General features: G+C 38.6%; 1 protein-coding gene across 3 annotated transcripts in view; it reads left to right on the top strand.

Moving 5' to 3' along the window:
* The window catches only part of GIPC2 (GIPC PDZ domain containing family member 2), an 87,439-nt gene that overhangs the window by 27,074 nt on the left and 39,385 nt on the right, over window positions 1–20,980 (top strand). Inside the window, exons 1-3 of one of the 3 annotated variants that reach the window (XM_082686683.1) lie at window positions 6,157–6,238; window positions 8,724–8,909; window positions 20,178–20,358. In XM_082686683.1, coding sequence (XP_082542809.1) covers window positions 6,212–6,238; window positions 8,724–8,909; window positions 20,178–20,358 — 394 coding nt within the window. In that variant the 5' untranslated portion in view covers window positions 6,157–6,211. Of the gene's footprint in view, window positions 1–6,156; window positions 6,239–8,723; window positions 8,910–20,177; window positions 20,359–20,980 lie in introns of those variants that run through there. The other 2 variants (XM_082686684.1, XM_082686682.1) reach the window with 2 other exon arrangements.

Genomic DNA, 20,980 nt, shown 5'->3' on the forward strand with positions numbered 1-20,980 from the left:
TTTGGTTTTTAGTAGGCTCCGTGCATGCCTAATGTGGGGCTTGAACTCACAACCCTGAGATCAAGAGTCTCATGCTATACTGACTGAGATAGGCACGCACCCTGGAAGAGTAATGAGTAACAATTTGGTTAGAGCTACTCCCTTCTGTTCAAGGACTCAGGGTAATTGGGTAACCCTCTTCCCTCCTCTCCATAATTATTTTGTTCTTAGTTTGATCTTAATTCCTGCTATTTTAAGGATAATTAACTAATGGAGGTATAATAATTTTTTTGATTGTATATTTTGTTTAATACTTGCATTAAAAAAAATTTTTTTTTTAATTGAGGAAAAAGTCTTTGAGACTTAGATAATGAGAACAGCCCAGAGGAAACCATAGTCATTAACACAGGAAACAATCCAAGTGGTGTTCTTATGGATAAAGACAAGATATTAACTCCTAATGGAAGTATGGCCAAGTTGGGGTGCCTGGCTGGCTCAGTCCCTAGAGCATATGACCCTTAGAGTTATGAGTTTGAGCCCCATATTGGCTGCAGAGATTACTTAAGAAAACTTTTTTAAATTTATGGTTTAATTATTAGATTTGTCATTATGTACTTTCTCTTTATTTTCTATAATATTGGTATTTCTATAATTGCTTATTTTAGAAAGTATGTAAAAAGTAGCAAGATTCTTGGGATAGATTGAGATGTAGGAAAGTAGTTGTATTAAAATATTAATACTGCTACTTTAGATAAACTTTAAGAGGTTACAGTTCCAGTTACTTACTAAAATCACATCCACTAGTAATGTAATGCCAGCTACACAAGCCCATAACTTCTTCCAGAGGTTTTTGGAACACGTGGGATCTTTGGCCAGCTCAGTTCCTGTTTAAGGAAGGCATCAAACAAAAGAAAGTTGGAAATGGGCTTCCTGGATTTAAAAAAAAAAAAAAAAAAAGGTGGGAGGTGGCATTTAATGTGTTTTTGGAGAGATCTGTGGTAACAGAATATCTTTTGAAACACCAATGACAAATGATTTATTTAACCTTACATAAAGCACATTGTAAAGTATATAATGGAGAGAAAAGACAATATTTAATTTATATTAATGATTCTATATAGTTGTTCAGACTTATCATCCTAGCCGAGTTTTAAGGGTGAATGATAATAACCATATGGTAAGAACTGGAGGATAACAGTTCAGATATTATGCATGGTAAGAACACTGTCCATGAGTTACTCTTCAACAACAAAGTTGAGGGATAATGTAATTTATGGGAGAAAAAGAAATCCCTCCTGGTGATGACATTAAAAAGGAGCATACTCTGATCTCCTCAGGAAAACTTATGCAATATAAGCAGCTTGTAAGCTGCTTGTAAGTGTAAATATTACTGTTCAAGAAGCACTTATATTCCAGGAATAATAACCTTAAAAATAGGCTTTTAGTTTAAAAAGTATATATAGTGTCTTATTGAGTTTTTTTTTTTTTTTTTTAAAATAACAACTGCATGATGTAGACCGAGCTTTAATGATGCCGTCATGTACCTGAGGACTATGGAGGTCAAATAACAGCTCACTGAGTACAGAAGTGGGACTAGATTCAAGTCTCTTATATCTTTTTTTTTTTTTAAAGCTTATTTAAAAAAATTACACACAATGTGGGGCTCAAACTTACGACCCTGAGAACAAGAGTTGCATGTTCTTCTGACGAAGCCAGACAGGCACCCCAAGTTGCTTACCCCTTAATCCATTGGTTGTTTTTTGTTTGTTTGTTTGTTTCTGTTTTTGTTTCGAGACACCTACCTACGGGTGGTGCTCGCATGCGCGCGCGCACACACACAATTATGGGTGGGGAGGGGCAGAGGGAGAACTTTTTTTTTTTTTAAGATTTTATTTATTGGACAGCGCTAGAAAGGGAACACAAGTAGGCGGAGTGGTAGAGGGAGAAGCAGGCTTCCTACTAAGCAGAGAGCGGGATGTGGGACTCAATCCCAGGTCCCTGGGACCATGACCTCAGCCAAAGGTAGAGGCTTAACGACTAAGCCTCCCAGGCACCTGGGAGAGAGAATCTTTTTTTTTTTTTTTTTTTTTTTTAAAGATTATTTATTTATTTATTTATTTGACAGAGATCACAAGCAGGCAGAGAGGCGGCAGAGAGAGAGGAGGAAGCAGGCTCCCCGCTGAGCAGAGAGCCTGATGCGGGGCTTGATCCCAGCACCCTGGGATCATGACCTGAGCTGAAGGCAGAGGCTCAGCCCACTGAGCCACCCAGGTGCCCCTGGGAGAGAGAATCTTAAAGCAGGTTCCACACCCAGTATGGAGCCCAGTCTCACAACCCTGAAATCATGATCTGAGCCAAAATCAAGAGTCTGTTACTTAACCAACTGAACCACCTAGGTGTGCCCCTCCCTGCCTTAAAAAAATTTTTTTTTTGCTTCTATTGGAAGGGGGAACAACTTTTCTGTGCCTGAAATTTCTTCTTCTTCTTCTTTTTTTTTTTTTTTAAAGATTTTATTAATTTATTTAACAGAGAGAGATCACAAGTAGACAGAGAGGCAGGCAGAGAGAGAGAGAGGGAAGCAGGCTCCCCGCTGAGCAGAGAGCCAGACGCGGGACTCGATCCCAGGACCCTGAGATCACGACCTGAGCCAAAGGCAGCCGCCTAACCCACTGAGCCACCCAGGCACCCTTTTTTTTTTTTTTTAAATATTTTATTTGTCAGAAGGTATGCACAAGCAGTGGGGAACTGCAGGCAGAGGGAGAAGCAGTCTCCCTGCTGAGCAAGGAGCCTGATGTGGACCTCGATTCCAGGACGCCGGAATCATGACCTAAGCTGAAGTGAAGACAGTTAACCAACTGAGCCACCCAGGTGTCCATGTGCCTAAAATTTTTGATAGGGGGAATAGGATGTGAAATTACTATAAGGATGCATACAGTCAATGTATTAAACACAATTTACCATCTACTTTACTGAGTTTAAGGATAAAATGAGATAGTAGTAGGTAGAACTTTTAAACTGAAGAATTATAAAGATAAAAAATATAATGAATGATTCTAGAGTTTAGTTGGAAACAACAAAATCTAATCTAGAATGGGTTGGTGAAATTAGTTTGTGTAACTAAATATTCTGAGAGAAGACTATGTATCAGACAGCTGTTGATCTTGGAGTCATGAGTTAGAGCCCCCCATTGGATGTAGACTTTACTTCAAAATCTTTAAAAAAAAAAAAAAAAGTTAGCCTAGGATAATAATAATAGAAAATGTAGCAGACTTTATTGGATGGGAATGATTTTGACATATACTGGATTTAGAAGTTGGGTTTTGGCTATGTCATTTTTGGTTAAGGAAATGCCATGTGCAGATACAGGGAGATGGGGGAAAATACAAAGTATAAAATTGATGAAGACAGGATATTGTAGAACTGAGCTGCCCCATGTGGTAGCTAGTAGCAAACTATAGATCCTGGACACTCTGGCTAGTTCAAATTGAGTAAGATCTTAAAAATTTAAAAAATGTAAACTATCTCAATTTTTGTATTATCTATTTGAAACAATGTATTAGATATATGGATTATATAATTAATAAACATCTATTAATAAGTTAATAAATTAACATCTATTTTTACTTTTGTTAATGCAGCTATGAGAAAAATTAAAATTCTGTGGCTTGTTACATATCTGTTGGTCAGTGCTGCTTTAGGAAATGAAATTGTCATGAGTATTCCATTTATCTTTTTTTCCTTTAAACCCAATGTATTTATTTACTACAATGGCTCAATCTTAAGGGCTTAATTTAAAAAACAAAAACAAGTGGTGCCTGGGTGGCTCAGATGGTTAAGCCTTTGCCTTTGGCTCAGGTCATGAACTCAGGGTCCTTGGATCGAGCCTTGCATTGGGTTCCCTGCTCAGCAGAGAGTCTGCTTCTCCCTCTCCCTCTGCCCCTCCCCACTGCTTGTGTGCTCTTTCTCTCTCAAATGAATAAATAAAATCTTTAAAAACAAAACAAAAATGACACCACAGCTTAAGATGCAGAGTTTTAGATAGGAATGAAGACCATCTAAAGAAAAGCTAAAAAGACAATACAAGGAGAGAGGTTAGGCAGTCAGGGATCTTGATGGAGACCTGCTTTGAATAGGTTCTTTGCAGATACTTCTTAAAGGCTGTGGGGTTTTTCCAGAGTTCAGCAGCACATGTGTTCAAAGGTCTATCAATGTTAAGTTCTTCTAGCAGGCTTAGGATGGACAGGAGGATGGTCCTGACATCATACAGGATAAACCACTGTCCTTCAGGATGTCTAGGCAGAAATTAGCCTGGGTGTTGTACTGGGGTGGTAGTGGGGTGTGAGGAGTTTCACCATATGGGTCATTGTAAGGGTAGTCACTGGTGAACTCCAGGGAGAACGTGTACCTCAGGTGTTCATATACTGTGCCAGCTATTCCATGATGGTCCCCACCCATTTGAAGAGGTGGTCTGATTCAGGGAAGGTAGAAAAAAGGGTCATAAGTGTCATCAGCTTTTGATGCAGCTTCTTGCCCATGGGGTCCAATGTAGTGTCCCCACTGGGCTTGACTCCTTTGTGGGTAGCGGTGGCTGGCAGCAGTAGGGTGGCACTCCTGGGAGGCCATCTGGTATCTGCTCAGGGAGCCAGGAACTTAGAGAGTTCAACTGCAAAACTAGAATATTCCATTTATTTAATGAAAATGGACAATGGTAGTAAAGCAATAAATGCAGATACCTCAGAAGACATTAAGGATTTCATTTTACAGTTAAAAAAAAAACCCCACCAGAAATCTTTTTATCTAATGGATGACTCACCTTATAATATGATACCTTGCCCTGAGTTTACTTTCTTTTGATTTAGTTTAGTTTGTTCACGAGAAGGTATAGAATACACTAAATACTATGTCTTACTGTCTTTTATCTAGTATACTTACAGTGGAAGCAGTATTTCTTAAAGGAACACAGATATGACTTGAACAGTGCATCATTTTTTTCCCTATCCTAACAATAAACGTTTATTAGCTGTGTTCATTGGATAAAATCACAATTTTCTTATCTGCAAAATGAGGACAATAAAACCTGGTATACATGTATATTATATCAAATGAGGTCAATGAATGTATGCTGTCATTGCCATTCAGATACAAAGGGAGTGGGGTGCTTGTTAGCTATTGTAGGAGAAAGAAGACAAGACAAGATCTCCTCTCAGGGTGAGGATGACAAATACATGTGTTAAAGCAGCAAGAATCCAAGGCAAGGTGACTTAGACTGTTGAATGAGTTACTAGATTGAAATGATGTGAGCAAAGTGGAAAGATTGATTCCATCTGGGCAGTTACATTTGAGCAGAGTCTCAATAGGTAAGGGTATTATAGGGGTGGAATGGGTGCCTGCATTTTAGATTTTGGATTGAGGGAAATATATGAATGAAATAGGAAACCTCAAGATATGTATTTGAGTTTCTTTTTGGTTTAAAATATTCATAGCTTTTGCTCTCTTTCAGTTGAATCATGTTGCCTTACTATACCTCAGTGCAGTATATGAGCCTGGGATTTCCTGGTATAAGGACTGTGTGTCTTTGCATACATAGTGTGCAGTTTTGTGTGGTTTTAAGAAGTGAATCTATTAATGTGTTCACAGTGGATCCCAAACACCATTAATATAAAAGCAAGTTATCAGTTAGGAAATAAAACACAAAAATCTAAATGATGGGGAGCACCTGGGTGGCTCAGTCAGTTAAATGTCTGCCTTCAGCTCAGGTCATGATCTCAGGGTCCTGGGATTGAGCCCCATGGGCTCCCCACTCAGCAGGGAGTCTGCTTCTCCCTCTCCCTCTACTTTCCCCAGAACCTGGGGAAAAGCAGGTATTTAATCGATGATTGGTGGGTGGATGAATAAGCAAGAATTTTGCAGCATTCAGAAAGCACTATATCACTTATTTTTCAGCGAGGATGTGTTTGAATTTCTAACCCTTTATCACATACTTACAGATATATTTGCTGATGGTTGTGTGTTGAGATCTCCCACAGAGATCTGACCTGAAGTTAGGGCGTTTTTTTACTTGCTGTTGTAGAGGGCTTGCACTCTCCCTCTCAGTGACCGTTACTTTCCTGCAGGTTTTCAGCACAGCCTCTTGTGGAGCTCTGTTCTGTGAAGGATGTAGCTGGCTCCACTTCTTCTGGGGGAAGGGGGGGGAAGATACCTTGCCTGCAAACTTTTGGCTGTCTGGAATGGAATGTTCTTCTGCAAGGGAGGAAGCACGGTGAAAGGGATCATACCTACAGGAAATCTAATATTTGCTTTGCAGTGAAATGTGAAAAATTGAAAGAAAGGAAGCAGCATAGTGACTAGAAGTCCACTCTGTGTGGGATTTCCTTTTTGGGGCTTTTCTCCTGCCCTGTTACATCATCATTGTGTGTGTGTGTGTGTGTGTGTGTGTGTTTGTTTGTTTTAAGATTTTACTATTTGACAGAGAAAGGGAGCAGAGGGAGAGTGCGAGCAGGAGAAAGTAGAGGGAGAGGGAGAAGCAGACTCCCTGCTGAGTGGGGAGCCCATGGGGCTCAATCCCAGGACCCTGAGATCATGACCTGAGCTGAAGGCAGACATTTAACTGACTGAGCCACCCAGGTGCTCCCCATCATTTAGATTTTCGTGTTTTATTTCCTAACTGATAACTTGCTTTTATACTAATGGTGTTTGGGATCCACTGTGAACACATTAATAGATTCACTTCTTAAAACCACACAAAACAAAACTGTTTCTTCACCTTCCCATCATTGTTTGAGAAAGGAAATCAGAATAGCTGTTTACTCTGCATATTCCCTTGGCCATTTACCCACACTATTCATGATTTTTGTAAGTGGACTAATTATACATTGATTTCACAGTTAGAATAATAATAGGGGCCATTCTTTTTTTTTTTTTAATTTATTTAAGATGTTATAGATTTCACAGAGAGAGGGAGAAAGGGAGGGAACACAAGCAGAGGGAGTGGGAGAGGGAGAGGGAGAAGCAGGCTTCTCAGTGAGCAGGGAGCCTGATGCAGGTGTGGGGCTTGGTGCGAGGCTCAGTCCCAGGACCCTGGGCTCACGTTCTGATCACCAAATATATTACGCCCTGCCCAGGAACACAAGGGGTTAAATCAAACATCCATCAGTTAGCACAACTCACCACAGATGAAAAAGGGAAAGGGTGGGGACACCAGTTTTTCTTTGTAAGCCTTTATTCTTTGGTACCCAGTTGCCTCTTGTCCTCATCACTAGCTCCTTTCATACACTTCTCAGATTTGATCAGAGTTTTGCTGACCATGCTGGACCTTTTGGCCGTGTGACAGAACTCTTCCTACTCAGACACATTCTGATATAGCTTAAAGGGCCATTTGATAAGTAGTAGTTGCACCATTTCTGAACCTTATGAGGCTTATGGATGTGTTAAGGCTTAAGTTCGAGTGGGAATCAGGAATGGTGTGAAACCCAGGGATACAGGGAAAGGGTTGAAAGGGAGGACTGAAGCAAGGCTCAGGTTTGGAGGAAGGGCTGGAAACATCTGTGGCAAAATTACTTGACAGTAAAAAGAAAAAAAATTCCATTTAGCCATTTTGATATAACACACCTGTATTAAAATGTTTTCCTTTGGGACATATGTACTCAGGAAATGTTTGTTGAACTTAATTTTTGAACCAATGACATGTTTTCAACCCCCTTTCTCCTACTGTTCTGTAATTTTATATTTGGGCCCCAGACCATGGTGAACAAACTTTGAGCTGCCCTGCAGATTTTAGTAAAATGAATCCTGTTTTTGAAGGAAAATGAGCTTCAATAAAGACATGGTGACATGAGTCGCTTTAGAATCTCTACACCACTTTTTACTATTCCAGTTCTTCATGCTGTTTCTACCATTACGTGAATTTTTTTTTTTTAAAGATTTTATTTATTTGCCAGAGAGAGAGAGAGTACACACAAGCAGGCAGAGAGGCAGGCAGAGGCAGCGAGAGAAGCAGGCTCCTTGCTGAGCAAGGAGCCCCATGCGGGACTCGATCCCAGGACCCTGGGATCATGACCTGACCTGAAGGCAGTGGCTTAACCAACTCAGCCACCAAGGTGTCCCTACCATCATGTGGATTTGACCAAATTGCATTCATCTCTCCGTACTTCAGTTCCTTTATTTTGAAAATTAAGGAACTGGATTTGTGGTCTTTAAGGTCTGTTTTAGACCTCTTCATTTTAGTACCTCATTCATTACTTTTCTCAAGCACTATAATGTGATAAATAATTTTCATCATTAAAAAAAAATCACCAGTTTTCAAAAACAGTCTTGCTTATATTTTCATTGTGGTAAACATGTCATGGCCTTGCCTTTGGGAACACAACTTTTGGTTTTAGCATTGTAAATGGCAGGTAATGTAGGTGTTAAATCACTATGATCCGAACTCAGAATTTGGCTCTTGACAAACACAGGCTTTGTGACCTTAGGCAAATTACTTTCTTTCAGTAGCCTAAAATTCATCTTCTATAATTTGGAGGTGATAATGTATTTCTAAAGTCAATGTGAGGATTAAATGAGATCATGGCTGTCAATTGTTTAGAACACAGCCTTGTCTATAGGAAGTACTCTGTATATATTATCTGAGGTTAATGATGTAACTTCTTAGATCATAAATCGAGGACTGGTTCACTCAAATATTATATCTAATGATCAGAATGCTTTGTGATGGAAACTGAGCTAACCTATTTTTTTCTTTCTTACAGATCTTATATTGCACTTTAAACACACCTAAAGTTGATATGGAAAATCTCTTAGGATCGTATGTAGGCCTTGAAGATTTCATATTTGCCCATGTGAAAGGGAACCAAAAAGAAGTGAATGTATATAAATCTGAGGACTCACTTGGTCTCACCATTACAGAAAATGGAGCTGGCTATGCTTTTATAAAGGTGAGTCTTAAAAAATAACTATGTGACTTAACCGAGGGTAATATTTAAGAAAATCTACCAGGTCAAAGAAATCTTCAGATTGGAAAGCTGACTTAGCAGGGATGTTTTGATAAGGTTTCATTTAAAAAAGCTTGCAAAGACCTCATTTTTTGTTTACCCTTTGCTTGAATTTCTTACTTTCAGTTTAAACTTCCTCTAGAATTTTGAACTTAATGAGAAGGAAAGCCAGATCTTGGTGCCCATTCATCCATATGAGCTCTTGTAGGTCTGTAGCTCATTAATATCTGATGACTTCTGTGTTGATTTCCAGTGTTTTTTTTTTAGGGTAATTTCCAAGTGTGAGAGAGAGAGAGAGTGAGAGAATATATATATATATATATATATATATATATATTTTTTTTTTTTTTTTTTTTTTTTTTTTTTAAGTAATCTCTAGGGGCGCCTGGGTGGCTCAGTGCGTTAAAGCCTCTGCCTTCGGCTCAGGTCATGATCCCAGGGTCCTGGGATTTAACCCTGCGTCGGAGCTCTCTGCTTGGCAGGGAGCCTGCTTCTCTTACTCTCTCTCTCTGCCTGCCTCTCTGCCTGCTTGTGATCTCTGTGTGTCAAATAAATAAATAAAATCTTTAAAAAAATGTAATCTCTAGATGCAGTGTGGGGCTCAGACTCACAACCCTGAGATCAAGAGTTGAATGCTCTACCAGCTGAGCCAGGCAGGCACCCTAAGTGTAAACATTTTTTTTTTAAAAAAGATTTTATTTATTTCTTTGAAAGAGAGAAAGAGCATGTTAGAGTGTGAGGGTATGTAATTTCTTTATTTAGGCACAAAGAGAGCAATATAGAGCTGCGAAGATGAGAGAAGGTTTGAGATAGTATGAAAAAACTAAGAACTGAGGAATAGTAAAAAGGAAAGTAGATTTATCACTTTTTGTTTTGTTTTTGTTTTTTTTATTTTTTTAATAGAGAAAACAAGCAGGGGGTGGGGCAGAGGGAGAAGCAGACTTCCACTGAGCAGGGAATCTGATGTGGGACTTGATCCCAGGATGCTGGGATTATGACCTGAACCGAAGGTAGATGCTTAACTAACTGAGCCACTCAGACACCCAGGCTCATTTCTTAAATCCTTCTATTAAACAATTGCAAAACAGCTGACTTCTATTGAATGCTTATCATGTACTATGCACTTTATGTACTTTTTCTCAATTCTCACAGTTCAATTTGATACTATGTTTTTTCTTATTAATGTACAACAGATTTTTAATGTATAGCTTACTGTACTCATACCTGTGTAACCACCACCTAGATCAAGGGAAACTTCATTTCTACCACCCAGAAGTCTCCCTGGTGACTCTTCCTAGTCACTCTGCTTCCCCACCAAAGGCAGCCACTATTCTGACTTATAATGCCATAGTTTTGCTTTTTCTTGAACTTCATTAAGTAGAATCCTATGCTCTATTGTTTCTGGCTTCTTTTTTTCAATATGGTATCTGGGAGATTGACCTGTGGGTAGGCAGTATTATTAACCTCTGTTTTAAAAATACAGAACCAGGATCAGGGAGGTTAAGTAGCTTGCTTCAAAGTCACGTAGCTGAAAAACTCAGGATTTGAATTCATGAGATCTGGTTCCAGAGCTGGCTGACATTCCTATCCACTTCACTAATAATTAGTTATAAATTTCATAAGCAAAACATATTTCATGTTTTCATTTTGCCCAAATCTTTACTGACGCATTGTCATCATTAAAAAAAAGTCTTAAGGAAGCTATCTTTTTAACTGTAAATAGTACTTTATTTAACTTCCCATTTAATAGAGTGGTTATTTTTAGCTCTGCAAAAGATAGGACTGTGCCGAAGGTTGAGTGGGTGACCAAATGGAAAATCGTGAGTCGGGCAAGTCATGTGGGATTATCTGGGGGAAGCTTAGGACATGAAGCACATGCAGCAATGCCTTTCTAATGTCAGCAGGGAAGGGCTTAAAAGTTTTGCAAGCACGTGTGGATTTTTTAGATCTTAACCTCCATGTTCAGAGCTTGTGTTCTTTATTTTTTTAATGCCTCCTTGAACATGTGCCTCTGTACTTGTTACTAGTCATGTGAGAAAGTATGTGATGGCAAAGAGAAAGTGGAGCATAAGCCAACTACTGACATATAATTCAACTTAGAGAAATGAATATCCTACTGTGTATATGGTTAATATGATTTTAAAAATCGAGGGGGGTGGTAATTTAAAACTTACTGTTTTAAAGATTGTAAGACTTCCATAATACCCTTGACACATTTCTTCAGTTTTTTACCATGTGCCATATTTGCTGTTTTGTTCTTTCATACGCATGTGTATATGTATATTAAATTCAAATACATACAATTTTTCTGAACTACTTGAAAAAGTGGATTGTATGTATTACGCCTATTTTGCCCTTACTGTTTTAGAATATACTTACTAAGCGCAGGGTTTTTCCTCTATATAGCTATAGTATCATAGTGAAATTCAGAAAATCTAATATTGATAAAACTACAGTATGGACATTAGTTTAAAATTATTTTATCAGTTGCCTAATATCCCATTTAAATGAAATGTACATATATAAACAAAGTATTCTTTTTTTTTTTTTTAAAGATTTTATTTATTTATTTGTTAGAGAGAGAGCGCGTGCAAACACAGGCAGAGTGGCAGACAGAGGCAGAGGGAGAAGCAGGCTCCCTGCCAAGCAAGGAGCCTGATGTGGGACTTGATCCCAGGACACTGGGATCATGACCTGAGCTGAAAGCAGCCACTTAACCAACTCCACCACCCAGGCGTCCCTAAACAAAGTATTGTATTCAGAGGTTACTTGGAATAGGTTCTTTCCTGCCCCTTTTCCCACTAGGTAATTGTTATTTATTTGAAATGCTGTTGAATCCATTTGCTTCTCTTTGAATTGGACTTCACCCCTCATCCTTGTTTTTTTTTTTTTTTTTTTTCTGAATACATAAAATATTAACATGATTCAAAAGTTAAAACTATACTAAAAGACATTCAGAGATCTGTCACTCTTTCCCCTAACCCTCTATCCTATTACTCATTTCTCCCACTCCTTATAAGTGATCATTTTCATTAATTTTTGGCTCACCCTTTCAGTGTTTATTTTTGCCAAGATAAGTAAAAAAATAATGAAACATTCCAAGAGTTTGTATGTCATTCTCATTCAGGGACTGTGTTAAACTTTTCTGTATGGTTCCAATTTTAGTGTATGTGCTGCTGAAGTGAGTACATGATATCCTTTCAGTAGTGGCTAGAAATCAGTAGGTTAGTGTAGGACGGTGTGGTATAGATTCAGAAAAGGGTAAGAAGGAAGAATTCCATGACTAGGGAGGCAGTGTATTGTGATGCATGGGAACATGGGCTTTAGAATGACACAAGCCTAGGGCGCCTGGGTGGCTCAGTTAGTTGGGCATCTGATTCTTGATTTTGGCTTAGGTTGTGATTTCAGGATCCTGGGATTAAGCCCTGTGTTGGGCTCCATGCTTTTTTCCCCCCTAAAGATTTTTTTGAGAAAGACGATGAATGAATGAGAGCACAAGCAGGGAGAGGGTCAGAGAGAAGGGGAGAAGCAGATTGTCTGCTAAGCAGGGAGTTGGATGCAGGGCTGGATACCAGGACCCTAGGGTCGTGACCTGAGATAAAGGCAGGGACTTAACCCATTGAATCAGCCAGGTGCCCCCAAAAAGCAGTTTTAAGAGGGAAGTTCATAGAGATAAATGCTTACCTCAAGAAACAAGTTTCAACCTAATTTTATACCTCAAGGAACTAGAAAAAGAACAAATGAAGCCCAAAGTTAGTAGAAAGAAGGGAATAACAATGATTAGAGCAAAAATACAGATTGGGAATATCCAGGGGCACTGGATAGCTCCTGGGTAGCTCAGTTGGTTAAGCATCTGCCTATTGATGTCGGTTTAGGTTATGACTGCAGGGTTGTGAGATCAACCCACATGTTGGGGGGATTGTTGCTTGGGATTCTCTCTCTTGTCTGTCCCCTCCCAAAAGAAAGAGTCTGAGAAGACAATAGAGAAGATCAATGAAACTAAGTGTTGGTTCTTTGAAAAACATTTGACAGGCCTTTAGCTAGATTTACCAAAAAGGACTCAAAACCAGAACTGAAAGATGTTACACTGGTTACCAGAGAAATGCAGAAGATCATAAGTGACTATTATGAACAGTTACACCTAACCTATTGGACAGCATATAAGGAATGGGTAAATTCCTAGAAACCTACAACCCATAAAGACTGATAAAGAAATAAATCTGAACAGATGGATTTAATCTCCTTTATAGTAGTGAAAAAATTCCCAACAACAAAAGTTTAGGACTGGATGCCTTCACTGGCAAATTCTACCAAATATTCAGAGAGAAGAATTAATACCAATTCTTCTCAAATTCTTCTAAAAATTAGAAGAGTGAACTCTTCCAAACTCACTTTATTAAGCCAGCATCACCTTGCTACCAAAACCAGAAAAGAATGATACAAGAAGAGCCAGCATTTGTAATAACATATAAGCAAAAATCCTCAACAACACATTAGCAATCATATTCAGCAATACATTAAAAGGATCCTACCTAATGACCAAATGGGGTTTATTCCAGGGATGGTTCACCATCCACAAATCAATGTGGATACCACATTAACAAAGTGAAGGATAAAAATTATCTTAGTAGATGAGAAAAAATATTTGACAGAATTCAACATCTGTTTATGGTGAAAACTCAGCAAAGTGCATATAGAGGAAACACCTCAATGTGATAAGGGTCCTATAGGACAAGCCAACAGCTAACATCGCACTTAGAGGAAAAGCTTTGAGCTTTTCACCACTAAGAATAGGAACAAGGCAAGGATGCCCACTTTTGCCAATTCTATTCAACACAGTATTGGAAGTTCTAGTCAGAGCATTTAGGCAAGGAAAAGATATAAAATGTGTCCCTCTTGGAGAGGAAGAAGTAAAATGGTCACTGTTTGGAGATGGTATATACACAAAACTCAAGATTGTATCCAGAAAACTGTTAGAACTAATACATTCAGTAAAGTTGCAGGATATAAAATTGGTATGCTAAAATGTTACATTTCTATATGCTAATAATGAACTATCAGAAAAATTAAAAAATAATTCCATTTATAGTTGCATCAAAAAGAATAAAGTACCAAGGAATAAATTTAACCAAGGAAGATAATAGCATATTGAAAACTACAAGATGTCAGTGTAAGAAATTGAAGACAAATAAATGAAAAGCTATTCCATGCTCATGGATTGGAAGAATTAATATTGTTAAAATGTCTGTACTACCCAAAGTAATATTACAGAGTCAGTGCCATCCCTATCAAAATTCCAATGACACTTTTCATGCAAATAGAACAAGTAGTCCTAAAACTTATGTGGAACCAACCATAGAAGACCCTGAGTAGCCAAGCAAGGTTTAGAAAGAAGAGCAAAGCTGGAGGCAGCACACTCCCTGATTTCAAGGTATATTACAAAGCTATGGTAATTAAAACAGTGTGGTATTGGCATAAAAACAAACCTTGATCAATGGGGCAGAATAGAAAGCCCAGAAATAAACTCTTGCATATATGGCCAATTTATAACAGAGGAGCTAAGAGTATACAATGGAGGAGGGGACACTCTATTTTGTTTATTTATTTACTCTGGGATACTCTTTAATAAATGGTATGGGAAATATGAGATTGCCAATAATGGGAAAATTGGACAGCCACATGCAACAGAATGAAACTGGATCATTATCTCACATGATATACAAAAATTAATCCAGAATGGATTAAAGAATTGACTTAAAACCTGAAACCACAAAATAGAAGAAAACATAGGCAGTAAGCTCTCTGACATAGGTTTTGGTGATGATTTTTGAACCTGAAAACAGAAGCAACAGAAGGAAAAATAAAAAGTGGGACTATCTAACTAAAATATAGTTGGATTTAAAAAAATGGGCAGAAGATCTGAATATACATTTGTCCAAAGAAGATCTACAGGTACATGAAAAGATGTTTTAGGGCATTAATCATCAGGGAAATGCAAATCAAAACCACAGTGAGATACCACCTTGCACCTGTTAGAATGGCTATTCTCAAAAGGGCTAGAAATAACAAATGTTGGTGAGGATGTGGAGAAAAGGGAACCCTTGTGCACTGTTGGTAGGAATGTAAATTGGTACAACCACTATGGAAAACAATATGGTGTTTTCTCAAAAAAATTAAAACTGGATCTACCATACAATTGAACAGTTCCATTTCTCAGTATTTTATTTTATTTTATTTTATTTTTTTTAAAGATTTTATTTATTTATTTGACAGAGAGAAATCACAAGTAGGCAGAGAGGCAGGCAGAGAGAGAGAGAGGAGGAAGCAGGCTCCCTGCTGAGCAGAGAGCCCGATGCGGGACTCGATCCCAGGACCCTGAGATCATGACCTGAGCCGAAGGCAGCGGCTTAACCACTGAGCCACCCAGGCGCCCCATTTCTCAGTATTTTAGGAGGTAAATGAAGATGCTAATTCAGAAAGCTAAATGAACAGGAATCCTTTGGGGGCTCAGTTGGTTAAGATCTAACTCTTGATTTTGGCTCAGGTCATGATCTCAGTGTGGTGGGATCAAGTCCTGCATCTGGCTCTGTGCTTCATCTGCTTGTCCCTCTGTCTCTGCTCCTCCCTCTGCACACTTTCTCTCTCTAAAATAAATAAAATCATAAAGACAAATGTACCATGCATTTGCGTATGGTGTTCACTGCAGTATTACTTATAGTAGTCAGGATGTGAAAGCAACCTACGTGCCTATCCACTGATGAATGGATAAAGATGTGTGTGTGTACACACACACACACGCACACACACACACAATGGAGTATTAGCTGAATAAGAGAATGAAATCCTCCCATTTGTGGCAATATGGATGGATCTCAAGGGCATTATCCTAAGTGAAATGTCGGAGAAACACCTATACTGTATGATCTATCTTCTATGTAGAATTTATCTGTCTGTGTTTTTTTTTTAAATTGAATTAAAAGACAGTAATGCATGGTTCTCACAGAGAAAACTTTACAGATGAAAAGACAACAGACTTAAACATTTGTGATTTTAGATTTTGCAAGACTCAATTTCCCAGAATCAGAGTATATAAATAACCCAATCAGAAGATTCAGAGTAGGGGCACCTGGGTGGCTCAGTGGGTTAAGCTGCTGCCTTCGGCTCAGGTCATGATCTCAGGATCTTGGGATCGAGTCCCGCATCCGGATCTCTGCTCAGCGGGGAGCCTGCTTCCCTCTCTCTCTCTCTGCCTGCCTATCTGTCTACTGTGAGCTCTGTCAAATAAATAAATAAAATCTTAAAAAAAAAAAAAAAGAAGATTCAGAGTATACTTTTTAACAAAACCAGAAATTCCTAGAGTGGTTTAAGATGAGTTGGCAAACATTTATATAAAGGGACAGATGGTAACTATTTTAGACCTTGTTATAATTCAGGGTTATGTAGTCTTTTGGTACCACCTCTGTTTGAATCCCAATTCTGTCGTTTGTTGTGTTCTTTTGATCAGGCCATGTAATCACTGTACCTTGATATTCTCCTCTGTTAATGGAATGAGGCTTGCTTTGAAGGCTAAATGAACGAGCTATTTGCAGTTATGAATGTTTATTAGAACATCGTTTGAGGACAGTGTTGGGAGGATCAGCAGCACAGATCTCAGGGCTGCTGACCATGGCAGTAAGGCATGCAGATCAGACAACCTTGAATCTGATACCTAGGCTGTGCGGAGGGTGGGATGATGCCCTTGAGTTCTGCTGCTGTCTGTGATGAACAGACATTTCTGTAAGTGTATGCAATGAAATAATGGAAAATACTATCATAATGGTCTGACATGATTGGGAACCTCTGAGTTTAAGAAGCTTGTGACTCCCATCTTTTAAAAAATATTTGTCTTCTCTGCATTTTGCAATATCAAGCTCTTAAGCTAGATGAGACAAAGTTCTAAGTGTCATAGAGAATTATACTCAGTGACTCAGTAAATATAAGCGTAGAACTAACACCTTTCTTTTCCAGTTCTTTGTGTTTGAGTAGCACTTTTAGCAATGTTATTCTCTTTCATGTTAAGATTTTCAAAGCATAGGGTTTACTTATTTATGTAAGAGAGAGTGTATGCATGGGAGAGAGAGAATCTGAAGCAGACACTGCACTGAGCTCAGAGCCTAAGGTGGGGCTTGATCCCACAACCCTGGAAGCATCACCTGAGCCGAAATCAAGAGTCAGATGTTTAATCAACTGAGCCACACAGGCATCCCTTTGCTTCTGGATTTTATTTCCCTCTTGATGTTCTTCAAGTTTCTTACAGCATTTTCCCCATCTCTTTATCCCAGATCCTCATCTGCTACCTCTGATGATTACCCATGCTTTGATGTTTTTCTTGCCCACCTGGGTTCTTACCCAGCTACTTGCTCTGACTTCTGACTTCTGGTGACGGCCTTTCCTCCTTCGGTCTTGACAGTCTTCTAGTCACCTCTGTGGCTCCTCACAGGTCCAGCACAGCCTAGATTTTTGTTACTCTGACCTTTAATTTACTGGTAAGATTTATATGTGTCTGTAAAGTTTTACATTTTAAAAAAAGTTTTATTTATTTAATCTCTGCATTCCACATGGGGGCTCAAACTCATAACTCTGAGATTAAGCATTTCATGCTTTTCTGACTGAGCCAGCCATGTGCCCTGTAAAGTCTTTCATTTAATGAATTTCATATACTGCTTACTTTTAATAAAATTGTGACAAGTCTTAAAATAAGAGGTGGAACACTGAAATTTATATGGTGTTGTTGATCAAAGGAAAAAAAAATAAGTTGGGAAGTCATTAAGAGAAATTAGAATAAAAATCAAGGAAGTGAGAGTTATATATAGATTTTCACATTCTCGAATGGCTTTTTTTTTTTTTTTAAAGATTTTATTTATTTATTTGACAGGCAGAGATCACAAGTAGGAACAGAGACAGGCAAAGAGAGAGAGAGGAGAGAGAGATAGAGAAGAGAAAGCAGGCTTCCTGGTGAGCAGAGAGCCCAATGCAGGGGTTGATCCCAGGGGCTTGATCCCAGGACCCTGGGATCATGACCTGAGCCAAAGGCAGAAGCTTTAACCCACTGAGCCACCCAGGCACCCCGAATGGCTTGTTTTTAAAAAGATTTTATTTTGTTAATTTGAGAGAGAGAGAGAGTGAACATGAGAGAGAGAGCATGAGAGGGGAGAAGGTCAGAGGGAGACTCAGACTCCCCATGGAGCTGGGAGGCCGATGTAGGACTTGATCCCCGGACTCTGGGATCATGACCTCAGCTGAAGGCAGTTGCTTAACCAACCCAGCCACCCAGATGCCCACATTCTAGAATGGCTTAAGAATGGGTAGATGTGGCGCGCTTGGGTGGCTCAGTGGGTTAAGCTTCTGCCTTTGTCTCAGGTCATGATCTCTGGGTCCTGGGACCCAGCCCCTTGTTGGGCTCTGCTTGGTGGGGAGCCTGCTTCCCCCTCTCTCTCTGCCTGCCTCTCTGCCTACTTGTGATCTATCTCTGTCAAATAAATAAATAAATAAATAAATAAATAAATAAAATCTTAAAAAAAAAAAAGAGAGATCTTAAGAGATCTTTAAGAGATCTTAAGATCTTTTAAGAGATCTTAAAAAACAAAGATGATAGGCTATTTAATAGTCTTTTTGTTTGGTTTTTTAGACTCTAGTTTTCTTTTAAATCTTGCTTATTTTTCTGTAACCCTTTAGAAAACCCAGTTGCACTTGGTTGTATGTTGTAGTAATTCTTAATTCTGTTATAATGGTAATATCAAATCCTAATAAAACAGTATCAGATTATGAAATTTTTCATTTTTTTATATTTCACTTTTGTAATGATAATGAGCTCTGAATTGACATTATTTCACTTGCATAAAGCATATTAATAATTACTATTTTAATGAAAATAGGAATGTTCTTAAAATTGGGGGGTAAAAAAGAAACTGAGTTTTGGTATATAGCAATAAAACTTAAAACTTAAAGTCCAACCTTCCTAGAAGAGTCTTTTACAGTTTTCTTTATTCCGTTGATATTATGGAGATGCTAGGGTACATGAGATCAGTTTTCCTCTTAACTCTTAGATGCAGTGGTTACCCTACTGATTCAGAAGATGTTATTCTCCCACCTGGGGAATGGCACAGGCTTTTGTTATACATCTAGTAGCCTCTCATATTTCTATCCTGTCTGCCCACATGAAAGATTTGACTCCTGAGGCAGACTGTGGCTTTTCTTTTGCCCTGTTCCTCACAACTGTGGAAGAAGTGAACTGTGCAGGGCTGTTACCTGTGCAGTTTTTTCTGGGCCTCTTATCCCTAGAATTGTTCCATAAAATCTTAGTACTGTCTTAGGGAGTGTTAGGTCTCCTTTTGATACTCTGCACTATAGATTTATTGTATAGAAGTAAAATAGATTTAAGAAAGACCAATTTAAAGTTTTCCTGTGAGTCCTAAGTTCTCCTTATCTAAAATGTATAAATGAAAAATGATAGTATAAAATCACTCTTACTGGCTTCCTAAATGGTAACCACATCTGTGTCTTATTAGTTATCAATGTTATTAGCTGAGGTTGTACCAGTTCTTGAATCACTACATTTGTTACTAAGGTTTAAAAAATGTAGCCAGTAAGCAAACAAACAAACACCTTAAGGTCTATTCTCATGTATTGGGTTTCATTTTGAAATGATTCAACAACCATTTTTGGAGGGATTTTTCTGTGTAGTACTATGTTAGACACAGAGCATATAATGGTGAATAACACCATCTCTGTCTCCAAGGATATTACAGTTTGGTAATGGAGATTGAGAAGTGAATGAACAATTGCTCTATAGTATGCTGAACTGGCAAATTACTTGATCTTCCCAAGCTTCAATTTTTCTGATCTATGACATGAGTCTCTCATAAAGGTTGTTAAAATTAAATGAGATGGCAGCTTAGAGCTCAGAATATGTAGCAAGACCCACTTTAGAGCATGAGAGTGACATCGTGACCATTCTTGGGGGTGTCCCCCCCAAGGGATGTCAGAAATTTCTCGGAGAAGTTGTTGATCACTGATGGAGCATAATTCTGAATGAGGTAAGATGGTTGTCCTTTATTGTTTGGTCTTTCATCTTTAACTGAGCATTAAGCTGTGTTGTTAATATGTCAACATATATAAGTAATGTTATGCAGTTCCATTTTGTGTTATGTGTTATCCTTAATTTTCTTTCAGAGAATTAAAGATGGTAGCCTAATTGACGCAGTTAAAACCATCTGTGTGGGGGATCATATTGAATCCATAAATGGAGAAAATATCACTGGGTGGCGTCATTATGATGTTGCAAAAAAATTAAAGGAATTAAAAAAAGGTGAATCCTTTACCTTGAAGTTAATAGAGCCTAAGAAGGCATTTGGTAAGTTGGGTGTGGGTGTGTATTAGTATAAAGTGTTCCCTTCCGTGCCTTGTCTTTCTTTCTTTTTTTTTTTAAAGATTTTATTTATTTATTTGACAGAGAGAGATCACAAGTAGGCAGAGAGGCAGGCAGAGAGAGAGAGAGAGGAGGAAGCAGGCTCCCTGCTGAGCAGAGAGCCCGATGCGGGACTCGATCCTAGGGCCCTGAGATCATTACCTGAGCTGAAGGCAGTGGCTTAACCCACTGAGCCACCCAGGTGCCCCCGTGCCTTGTCTTTCTAAAAGTAGTAAGTTCTGAGGTGTGATGCCATGTGATACAGCGTGTCCATTGAGACTGTAGAGAATAGCAGCACTACTGACAAGGGGAACAACAATTCAAGGAGAAAAAAGTTGTGTAAAAGGACAATTTCTGAAAGACCTTTGGAGTTACAAAGTCTCACGTCCAGTGACTTTGTGGCTGTTCCAAACACCAAGAGGAGCACATTGTATTACATTTATCTTACTGAGCAATAAAATTCTTGATTGAGCTCTCTAAGCCATAATAACTGTTGGTTCATGGACCTCAACAGCAAAAACTTCAGTTACACACAGAATTGGTATTTAAAATAGTTATCTAGTCTATT

The sequence above is a fragment of the Mustela nivalis genome (genome assembly GCF_964662115.1).
Source record: "Mustela nivalis genome assembly, chromosome: 10".
Taxonomy (NCBI): domain Eukaryota; kingdom Metazoa; phylum Chordata; class Mammalia; order Carnivora; family Mustelidae; genus Mustela; species Mustela nivalis.